This window comes from Periplaneta americana, chromosome 6 (assembly GCF_040183065.1).
Source record: "Periplaneta americana isolate PAMFEO1 chromosome 6, P.americana_PAMFEO1_priV1, whole genome shotgun sequence".
NCBI lineage: Eukaryota > Metazoa > Arthropoda > Insecta > Blattodea > Blattidae > Periplaneta > Periplaneta americana.
In genome coordinates this window covers 20,121,753-20,133,839 of record NC_091122.1, presented here as the reverse complement: position 1 = coordinate 20,133,839, position 12,087 = coordinate 20,121,753, and the positions used below count along the sequence as shown (strand labels likewise).

Here is a 12,087-nt window from a genome sequence, read left to right as displayed (position 1 = left end):
TAAATAACATAGTCTGAGTTTATTCAAGAAGTAAAAATTTTACAATATAATTACAGTACGTCATCACTGCAGAAAAATTATCAACACCATGATACCCATTTGATTACAATGATATACAATAATTATAATCTTCAACTTCTGGAAAATATGAAGAAAAAATACAGAAATACAGAAATAGTTAAATTACTAGCATTTGAAACTATAGAGGCTACCGGCGTGGTGCAGTCAGTTAAGGCGTTTGCCTGCCGGTCTGAAGTTGCATTCGGGCGCGGGTTCGATCCCCGCGTGGGCTGATTACCTGGTTGGGTTTTTTCCGAGGTTTTCCCCAATCGTAATGTGAATGCAAGGTAATCTATGGCGAATCCTCGGCCTCATCTCGCCAAATATCATCTCGCTATCACCAATCTCATCGACGCTAAATAACCTAGTAGTTGATACAGCGTCGTTATATAACCAACTAAAACTAAAACTAAAATAAATTGAAACTATAGATACTGGTATATTTTCAAAATCATAGTGATTACACATTTTACCCATATGAATTTCTACAATAAAATAATATAGCTAGTTCAGGTAGGGTATATGTAGATGGTGTTGAACAGCAACCTCGTATGTAAAAAAAAAAAAAAAAAAAAAAAAAAGAAGGAGAGAGAGAGAGAGAGATTTCACTTTATCCCTATCAAAAAGCCTTTCCAAATCTTCTGCAAATATGTCTTATGTTAAGGCATGAATACAAACTTTAGAGGAAGATATTTAAATACCCTCTTATGTCAGATATTTGTTGTTATATATGTTCGTTATCAAAATATTAATATGTTTTTCGCTCTCCTATAAAATTGATTATTTTGACGTAGTACGACGTATCATCAATATTATGACTTTTTATATACACTAAAAGAGAACACTCTACACACTATGACACTAAGATGGTGAATTAGAAACTCTTAATACCAGTGTACAACAATTAATTTAAAGAACAAATTTAGAATAACTCTTCTCGGGTTCTCAGCCAGGTGAGTTGGAGATTAGCTTCCAAGCTTTCAACGGCTAGCTCTGCTATCTTCTTTACCCGAGAAGAGTTATTCTATATCAAACGCCGGGAAAGCCTCAAGTCATACAAGAACAAATTTGTTCACGAAAGTGGCCATAATTTGTGACCCAGAATCTGCAATAATTCAAGCCTTTGTTTCATTAACATCAGAAGAAAAGAGAGTGAGAGAATTCTGTATTAAAACTAAGTTAATGCGAAAAGAGACAAAAATAGTTGCTTTACAATGGATATCTTCTCAGTGTGAACTGGAAGGCAGTGAAAATGCAGGCTTTTTGGGAAACAAAGTAACCATAATCCTGCAAAGATTTCATTCTGAGATTTCGTATTATTTAGCAAAATTATTAATACAGAGAAATTATAAACGGACAACATTAAATAATAATGAAAAAGCTGGCGAATAGTTAGTTGATACAAAACCTTAAAAAATGAAAATTTAATTCTCAATTCTCCAAGAACAGCAGTGTAGCTAACTTCAGACTAGTAATTATAGTAACTAGAAATGACTGTTAGTACTTTGCTTCAGAATTGGAATTTATACATCACCAAAATGTGTTCTCTGCAGACAAGATTCAAATATGAACTTGCAGCATTATACTGAACAGCAGAGTTATCGACATTTCAGATAAAAGTATTAATATCACAAATGTTCATTGGCATATCAAGCTGTTACCAGTATATATTTTTATTTTATTGGGTTATTTTACGACACTGTATCAACATCTAGGTTATTTAGCGTCTGAATGAAATGAAGGTGATAATGCCGGTGAAATGAGTCCGGGGTCCAGCACCTAAAGTTACCCAGCATTTGCTTGTATTGGGTTGAGAGAAAACCCCGGAAAAAGCCTCAACCAGGTAACTTGCCCCGACCGGGATTCGAACCCGGGCCACCTAGTTTCGCGACCAGACACGCTGACCGTTACTCCACAGGTGTGGACTCAAGCTGTTATAGGAATGGAATATTTTAATATTAAAAGTACAGTTCTCACAATTTTTTTCTTTAGCAGTACTAATACTTAATTTTTTTATCTTAAACTCAGTGGGGAGGGGCAATTAAAACACTGTACCCAACCAGACATGTAGTATAAATTCCTACTATAAATGTTCAGTTCCCCAAAGAAAGGATGGGCTGACTCTTGGTGGTAGAAAGTCTATGGTCTATAGTGTGATTCTCACAATAACATTCTTTGTCAGTATTTTGGAATGGCACCTGCCTGCGATGAGATCAAAAGACTGGATAAATATCTGTCTCATATGCACCAGGTTGGTAACTTGATCAGAGCAGTTGAGATGAAGGGAATGATATGCTAGCCCAGCTAGTCACATAATGATGAGTCTTGGATGTATCATTACGAGCATGAGACAAAGTGTCTTTCAATGCTCGGATCAAGTTGCTAGTGATACACTCGTGCGGTGCTACCATCTTGCAACTGCTGTTTCTTTATTTCACTTGTGCTCACATTGATAATATTGCCATCTACCAATTATAGCTTCAGACGCTTCATTAAAAATGTAGGTTGCTACATCATTTTGTAACTTACTATCTCTCATACTTCCTTTTTCATCTTATCCCTTCCTTCCCTCTCCTATTATCTTTTCCTTCTCCTGCTGCTGCTCCTCCCCTTCCTCGTCTTTTCCTCTTAGCATCATAACCTCCATTTGTATTGATGTCATCATTGTTTTCAAAATACAGTTCTGTCATAGATTAAATTGACACTAGAATGCTTTTGGAAACATGTACAATTTTATTTGTAATATTATAAATTTGTTCTATATTGAAAATACATTGTTTCTAGTACAGTTACAATATATAGAACGAACACAGTATGGAATGAAATATAACACTATGCACCAGTTCTTATTGACAGGAAAATATAAATATCTTTAAATAAAAAATGCTGAAGTGCAGGAAGATGAAATATTGTAATACACTATATATAGGCCTACATAATAACAATCAGAGATATCGCCAGATTCTTAAAGACTAGTCAGTAAGACAGAATGAGGATAGAGTTAGGTTCCATGAAATTATAATAGGAAATTGTAAAAATGAAGTTTATGTAACTATCAATGTCAAAATCAGAAACATTCAATGTCTCACCATCTTGCAATGTTTGAATAATACTAAACAATGATATGAGACTTTGTTAGACATTCTTTTCAAGGCAATAGTAATAAAAGATCTGAGTAGTCTGTACTAGTACACAACTTAACTAGGTATGGAACAAAAGAGTTTAATATCATTCCTGAGTTTTATTGTTGTGATAATCTTGGTATAAAATAGTTTATGGTTATTTTACTGAAACTAGAATACAAACTTTTAAACAAACTTGTTAAACATAGGCCTAACTTCGTAGGAAAACGCTTCATATGAGGAAATATGTAAATAGGAATTGGAAACTGAGAGTAAAAAAGTACAATATTGCATATAAGGCCACACAATTATACATATATACTTTTTAACGCATCGGTACGTGTTTCAAAATATTATGAGATTATGACTTTGAAAATCGATTGCACTACAAGAAGTCTTCAGAGTTACACACTTAGATCAGGTATGCATTTAAGTTATAAGTGGTAAATGCCGGTATTTATATAAGAAAAAGAAAGGGGGGAGGGGGAGGAATTGATAAAACCTGGACCCGTAGTTTAGCCTCGGTTTTAATCCCTGCAGTAATTTATTATTATTACTATTATATATATATATATATATATATATTAGATTTTTCACTTCTGCCTACTTAGAGCCTCATTTTTGTGCGGCCCTTAGGCTATAGTCTAGTGGTAAATCTCCCCCTCCCCAAGAATAAGTCTGAAAAAAGGAACTGTATTAATATCTCACTTAATAAATAAGAATGTGAACAGAAAAATTGTTGAAAATGACCCATTTAGATGAAAACTTCAAGATATAAATAATTAACATTTCTTGGTAATTAATTTCAAAATAAGATCTTAAAGTTATTCTTCTGGCTCGAAATCAAGTGAATCGTCTGACATGTGACATGAATCATCTATGTTAATTTGAGGTACAACTGCATCTGAATTTTGATAATTCAGATTCTGACCTGTTTGTGTTACAGTAGGTACAAGTGCCACATTACTGGTACTGCTCGATTGTTCATTAACTGAGTGTGTTGGGCTATTAGCTTCTCTAACCACTTGCTCAACATCCATCTGTGTACAGTTTTCTTTCTCTTGGAAAATATTTGTTTCAGAATCTGTTCCTCGAACGTGATTGTCACTACAGTTCTCATCACCTGTATTATGACTGTCACCTGTTACTTCATTTGTCTTTTTATTTTCTGCAATAGTTTGTGCATCTCCTTGAGATTTGGGAGGTGTGGGCACTCCTACAACGGCTCTGGTACTATCAGAATTGTCTGTGTTCTTTTTCTGTGATTGAATCTGTTCTGCAGGATCTCTCTGAGTCAGAAACAAATCCTGTGAGCAGTTAACAACCTCTTCTTCACTATCATATTGTACGAAACTGAACTGAGTCTCGCTGCCTTCATCTGATGCGTCTTTATTTCTTTCATTTGAATTGGATTGTTTATCAGTTCCTAACTTATTTAGTGAGTCTTCCTTAAGAGAAGAATTGAGATTCTGCTCTTCACTTCTCTTTTCGCTGTTGATATCGATGTTTAATTCTGCATCTTGTTTTTCCTTTGAAGTGTCTTTTTTTCCATCATTGTTTGAACTCGACTTGTCATCGTTTTTCTTGCTTACATTGTGTGTGTCTCTCTCAGGGAAATTATTATTATTATTATCTTGTTTCTCTTCTCTTTTCTTGATCTCTTCGTTGTTTAATTTTGGTTCTTTAGGTTTCTTCTTCGAATTAAATACAGGTTTCTGTTTTGGTTTCCCTGGCTCCTTGTTACTTAGTTCTTGAGTATATATGGAGTTGTCAAATGAATATATTTTTAAAGGATCAGGTTTTTGAGAACTTTTATATTTGTGGAATTTGTCGCCATCATTCTTGTTCAGACTTACTCTCTCATCACTTACTTCAGCTGAGACTTTATCGTGTTCATTATTTCCTTCTTGCATTTTTATTTCATTTGTACCAACCTTGCTAACTCTTGATTCTTTTGTAGTCTTTCTCTTATGCCTTTTTCTGCGTTCACCTATAAAAAATTCACTTAATTTAAGAAATAAATGTGTTAATACATACAGTACTTGAAAAACGATATTGGTATAAAATTTTATGATGGTATCAATTCTGTGATGAAATAACAGAGCACCTACTATGTGGTTGTGAAATTCTAGCTCAGACTAGAAATTGGTGCTTGCGTCTGGCATTTACCGGACTAAGAGACTTCCATAAAATCCAAATCAGACAGCTGTTTCTCTTCATTGAAAGCAAAGGACTGATTGAGATGTAGCAGAGAACAACGTAATGATTTAGAAATAGACGTAGCACTAAAGGCTAACTACAACCTATCTACGATGTAAGAGTAATGGAACGGAGAAAAATTCTCTCTGGCGCTGGGATTTGAACCCAGGTTTTCAGCTCTACGTGCTGATGCTTTATCCACTAAGCCACACCGGATACCACCCCGGTGTCGGACAGAATCATCTCAGATTAAGCTCCAACTCTTGGGTTCAAATCCTGGCGCCGGAGAGAATTTTTCTCCGTTCCATTACTCTTACATCGTATGATGACGCAGAATATCTGCATGAAAATATCATATGTACTTCGGTACATTAAAATAATATATACAAACTATCTGTTTCAATATGATCTAATAAAAAATTCTTTTGATTTAAGAAATGTATATGTAGAATACTGTAAAAAGTGCATGTAGAAATGAAGATGACGTACAATGGGTTGAAAATGTATAATTTGAACTCACTTCATTACCTAAATTAACATTTAATTTCATATAAATTTTTTGTTGTCTTTTCAAGAAATTTTTTTTCATTTTCGTAATGATGTACAGTCTCTTAGAAAGTGCACGTGAAGAAAAAAAATATCAGGTAGAAAATTGTATACTCTAGAAAATACTCAAAGTAACTTATTGTCAAAAATTCCATTTATGAACGAAAAGAACGTGTAATGATGTAATAATTTAGAATTTAATTAGAAATGATTGAACTATCAACATTTTAGAAGTAGGCCTACAATTCATTTCGTTGTATGAACTGCTGATTATGCAAGAATGCTTTTCTAATTAATTCTAACTACTGGTAATAATTCTATATAATACATACAAGAAAATCTAGTACGGTATAATAAGAGAGAAGAACATACTTTCAACTAATACTAACAATCAGAGAGAATTAGTTACTTGTTATTTCAAATCCATAAAGTGATATTGTGATTATGTTCAATTAAAGAATTTTAAAAAGAAAACTGAATCTCAACAAGAATAAATATGAAATAGAAGATCTCTCTAGCCTACATTGAGAAGTTGTAAAAAATAATAAAGAAGCCAATATTTAAGCCTTTTCAAAACAAACAAAGACAGTTTTCTTCTTTCGACATTTTAGTTTGTTCCATTGTAATAAAATGTAATGTAGATTGGATAGTAGCTATTGACTGGGTCACCGAGTTAATCTTACTTTTTGGTCAACAGTAACTTGTAGAATGTGTAAAAAAACAACACTACAGCAAGCATTCTTGTTAAAGTTGAAACACACCCTCCCTCTACATAAGTAAATACCATCAAGCTCGTGAACAGAAAATAAATCTACCATTCCGTCTATATCTCATCTAATTACAAGTGACTTACTTTCAGTTACTGATATGATGAGTTGTTCAATGTTTCCGGTCCTGTTTTATTGGTTCATGTTCCATTATCTTGCTAATTTTTTTTTTCTAGATAAACTGTTACAATTAAAAAAGAAACATCGGATTCCCCCTGTCTCAGGGTACTGTGTTGTATTACTTATAATGTTTATATTCTGCATAAATATGAAAATTAGTGACAATTATTACAAAATACTCACCATTATTAAAGTCTTCGTCATCTCCTGCTTTATCCTCATAAATGTAACCAGAGAATAATTCTTCATCGTCTGAAACACACAGAAAAATACTTATGTAGAAATATCATCAACAATTATGATTATTCATCGTAAATTTTCATTAGTGCATAGCAATATTTAGCATGACATTGCATGAAATTTCTTATTTGCACAATATTATTTGTCACGTAAAAATGAAAATGAAATAGCTGAAGCAGATAATACGTGTGTTTTATTTACGTTATACTTGCTTAACCAAGTTATTGTTGGTGACTGAAATCATAGTAGTACAGTACAGTACCAGTACCTACTTTTTACCAGGTTACATTTCCGAGAGTTGCATTCATTTTGATCACGTAAAGTGTTGTGATTCTAACAAATGGGAGGAATGTATATGAATGTAAATTACTTATTCATTCATATCATTAATTTGTGATATGTCGACCATTCAGTAAATGAAGAGAGAAATTATTAACTAACAATAATACAGATTATAAGAAGCATTTATCTCTTAGATATTAAGATTCTTCTTCTTCCATTTGCAATTCTGGCTAACCAATGCCCGTTCTGCTACTACAAAAATTTATCTGCTCATTGGCGAAATGGTCTTCCTATGTTTTCGGGTTCCTTTTGCGTTATAATTTAATAATTTCCTAGGTAAGCAGTTGACTGGCATTCTCTCAATGTCATGACTCCATTTGGATTGGTATTTTTTTTTTCTGTTACCATTTCTTCGACATGCCAGTTTTCTCTAATTTCCTTACTTCTAATTCTATCTGGTAAACTTATTTCACTTAACGAGTGTAGAAATCTCATCTATGAACAATTGGATGCACTTATGCAATATGGAACCAAGTCCAAAATACAGCTTTTGAGCTACAGCTGTTTTAGCAAATCGTTACAAATAAAATTCTACATCAATACTATTACGAAAGTAATGATTGCATTATTAACATTCTGAAATGCTCTTTCATATCAATGGTGTAGCTCGCATCAGTATTTGACTCACACAGAGTAGAAGGTCAACATTGGAGTTGGTTCCATATTGCTTATTGCAAAAATGGATATTGACACTTGGTTCCTACTTGTGTGATTCAAGTGAGAGAGAGATGAGGCAACAGTCTAGTTCAAATCCATGTGTAACACTTTATTATTGGAAAACTAAACATCCGAGACACTAATTGTGGGATTACAAATAAAATTTAAAAAATATATATTCATTAGCATTTGTTCATACATTGACTTATCATTTCAAGGTGAAGTCAAGGGGACCATTGATTCCATCAACATCATCTTGTCCACACCTGTGGAGTAACGGCTAGCGCGTCTGATCACGAAACTAGGTGGCCCAGGTTCGATTCCCGATCGGGGCAAGTTTTATTTTATTTTAGTAGGTTTTTTACGACGCTTTATCAACAGCTGAGGTTATTTAGCGTCTGAATGAGATGAAGGTGATAATGCCAGTGAAATGAGTCCGGGTCCAACACCGAAAGTTACCCAGCATTTGCTCATATTGGGTTGAGGGAAAACCCCGGAAAAACCTCAACCAAGTAACTTGCCCCGACCGGGAATCGAACCCGGGCCACCTGGTTTAGCGGCTAGACGCGCTAACCGTTACTCCACAGGTGTGGACTCGGGGCAAGTTACCTGGTTGAGATTTTTCCGGGGTTTTCCCTCAACCCAATATGAGCAAATGCTGGATAACTTTCGGTGTTGCATCCTGGGCTCATTTCACCGGCATAATCACCTTCATCTCATTCAGACGCTAAATAACCTAAGCCGTTAATAAAGCGTCGTAAAATAACCTACTAAAATAAAAATTCATTGGATTTTCTTCTGTAGTGACATATTCGACACCTAAACATCTTCGGTTCTACAAATAATATAATATAATATAATATAATATAATATAATATAATATAATATAATATAATATAATATAATATATAATATAATATATAATATAATATAATGTAATATAATATAATATAATATAATATAATATAATATGATATAATATAATATAATATAATATAATATAATATAATATAATATAATATAATATAATATAATATAATATAATATATCACTTCTATTAGCAAAAAATTGTATTCAGACTCCCATATTTACACAAAACAAACATGGGAACTGACAGCTTGAAGTTGGTTCTAAATTGCAAAACACTGCACTATGGATTCTGTTTTTGGTGGTTGGTTCAGATCTCTCTATAGGGCAGCACGTTACAGATAGGAGTTGGTTCTATTTTGTATAAGAAACTATAGACATTAAGACACATTTTGCAATAGAAATCCAGATATTCATAAAATGGTGGTTGGTTCCATATTGCATAAGTGCATCCAATTAATTACTGTATGTGTTTATCATGTTACTGGAGAATCTACCATTACTTCCATATATAAAAGCTGATTTAAAAATAATGTTGTGGTATCTAATTTGAATTTCTTTCTTCATATATTTTCCAAAATTTCTCTTCAAAACGCCATTTAATCTGTTATATTTTGCTAAATTTATCAGAACATTTTTTTGGTTTTCAAATTGAAATAAAAGTATATGATTTTCCAAGTACCTAAACAGAATCTATTACATGCTCAATAATGTTGTTATTATCAGTATTTTAACTCTAGAAAGTGTTTTATAATTATTGCCATTGACTTAGTTTTATCCTCTGAAATTGTTTTGTTGTACTGGTAGTTTGTAAGAATAGATTGTAGTTTAAAAACAGATTGCAAATCATCTTCATTTTCTGTCATCAATATTTGGTCATCTGCAAAAATTACTGTTTGTAATAATGTATTTCTATCAGTGTATACTCCCGGGGGTTTTAATGATTTCCATCTTTTAATTATTTTGTCGAGATATAAAATAATAATGGAGAAAGACCACAAGCTTGTCTCAGCTCCTTATTTACTCCAAAATCTTTTGTTATTTTTCCGTGATCTAATTTAATTTTTATTAAAGATTTTTATAAAGACTTTTTATGGCATTTATTAATTTATTTGGGACTTGATAGTATTCCAGAACTTTCCATAATTTGTGCCTTTGTACTCGGTCATAGCTCCCCAAATTCTTCAAAATGTTGAGTGGACATCAGTCGAAACTTCGTGAGAAAATTTCTTCCCCCACGAGGAGTGAAACTAGTGCTCATTTCATATTGCTTATCCAAGAAAATATTTCAAATCTATCTTTCAGTGATCCAAATGATGAATTTATTTCATCCACCAAAATTAAATATCCAAGCTATAACAGTTAATAAATAAAAAAAAAGCATGACACTTTAGACCTAGACCACGTGATAAGGTGCGGGACTTCGAGTATGTCTGTAGAGAAGAAACTTATTTTACTTCATACCTTATATCAATAAGAATTTTTGTTCAAATTTAATAGACAGCAAGCTGACACAAAATAATAAGGAAGATTTATCTGTCCATGAAACCTTATATATTAGTAACATTAAAGTTACCGTGTTTCCTTTTCTTGTCATGTTTGTGTCTCCCCTTGAGTGTTCCAATGCCTCCCTTGTAGCGAGCAAGGAAACCGAAAGTCAAAAGACGGTCCCGAATACTCATTGGAAGAGCTTCCTCTGCTTGCATTCTGGCTGCCTGGATTCTTTTACTGTAATCTACACCGTGTGCAACTGTCTGTTAACAATAAAATAATGTGTTAATGATCATCATCCTTTAGTTCATTTATGATTAATTAATTAATTTTTGCGACATAGACTCACATAAGATGTCTCAAAAAACTTGCAAAATAATAGACTAAAATAAATTATTTTCTTTTAAAATATGTGGAAACTTTGCAAGTTTAGTTTCTATCTTAGTAAGTCTCAATGTGAGCACAATTCGTACCTCTGCAGACATCAAGATGATACCCAGTTTCCCATCAATTACACTGAATTATGTCAGGCACAGTGGTTGATCCATGTCTATAGTGATACTGTCTTTCAGGTGAAGCTCCGTACATAGTATCTCCCAATAAGCAATGCTTTTATATATTCCCAAATGAAGGAGTTCATAGGTATGAATTGATCGTAACACACAATCATGCATTAACCTGCACTATAATTCACCTTCGGAGAATCAAGTACATAACTCATGTGGTAAACCTCATATTCTGCAGTTGTATGATTAAAGCAACCATTGTTGTGAAATGTAGCTTCTCAAAATTATTATTTTTTAAGTAAACTTCTCTTCATCATTCTCAGTTTAACTTAGTATGTGAATTCTAATTCTTTTCTCTCTTTCCCCTCGATGATTTTCAACTTTTTATTTCATGTTTCAAGTGAATCTTGTGTGCATAAAATCGCACATCTTCTTTGGCCCCCAAGAGGCACACCATTGGATTTTGTCATATGACAATATGTGAAAGGCATTGTTTACATGGAGAAAATCTGTAACTTGCATCGCATGAAATAAAGTAACATCGACATGACAGCCATTATGCCTGCATCATTTAGCATATTTGATGGAAAATTAAGTACTCGTATCTTCTTGATGTCCGCAGAACTATAAATAGTACTCATTTTGACTGTGTACTAAAGTTTAAATACCGTATTTAAAAAATTTAATTATTGGTACTTATTTTTCGTGATTATCTTGCAAGTTATTTGAGTATGAAATTCCGAATATCTTATTCAATAATCCTGCAAATTAAATATTAAACACTACCAGCACATATTCATAGACATTTAATTTACTTAGAAGGACCAACACAGCACAAAGTTCAAAAATAATGTGTTTATTAAAGTGTGTAGCGTACACAAAGTGATGTTTTTGATAGAAATATTGCTACTGGTGACTTACTGAAAATGTGTAGTAAATTACATGTAATGTAGAGAAAGAAGAAATTAACATTGTAATCATCATCATCATCATCATCATCATCATCATCATCATCATCATCATAACCTAAATAACTGTTAGGCCATGTTACAATCTCGATCCATCTTTTTGCCAGTCAACCAATTGATCATCTACCTCTTGAATGTAGAGGTGTAAGTGATGCGTCTCCCACAGCCCCTCCTGACCAAATGCCAATTGTCATCCTCACCT

At 33.1% G+C, this 12,087-nt stretch overlaps 1 protein-coding gene across 1 annotated transcript in view; it reads right to left on the bottom strand.

Moving 5' to 3' along the window:
* Positions 1-3,766: 3,766 nt before the first annotated feature.
* LOC138701127 (uncharacterized) overlaps positions 3,767-12,087 on the bottom strand; it is a 65,473-nt gene continuing 57,152 nt past the window's right edge. The window contains exons 9-11 of the mRNA XM_069827724.1: positions 10,497-10,674; positions 6,998-7,066; positions 3,767-5,172 (exon numbers count right to left, since the gene is read on the bottom strand). Coding sequence (XP_069683825.1) covers positions 4,007-5,172; positions 6,998-7,066; positions 10,497-10,674 — 1,413 coding nt within the window. The 3' untranslated portion in view covers positions 3,767-4,006. The remainder of the gene's footprint in view (positions 5,173-6,997; positions 7,067-10,496; positions 10,675-12,087) is intronic.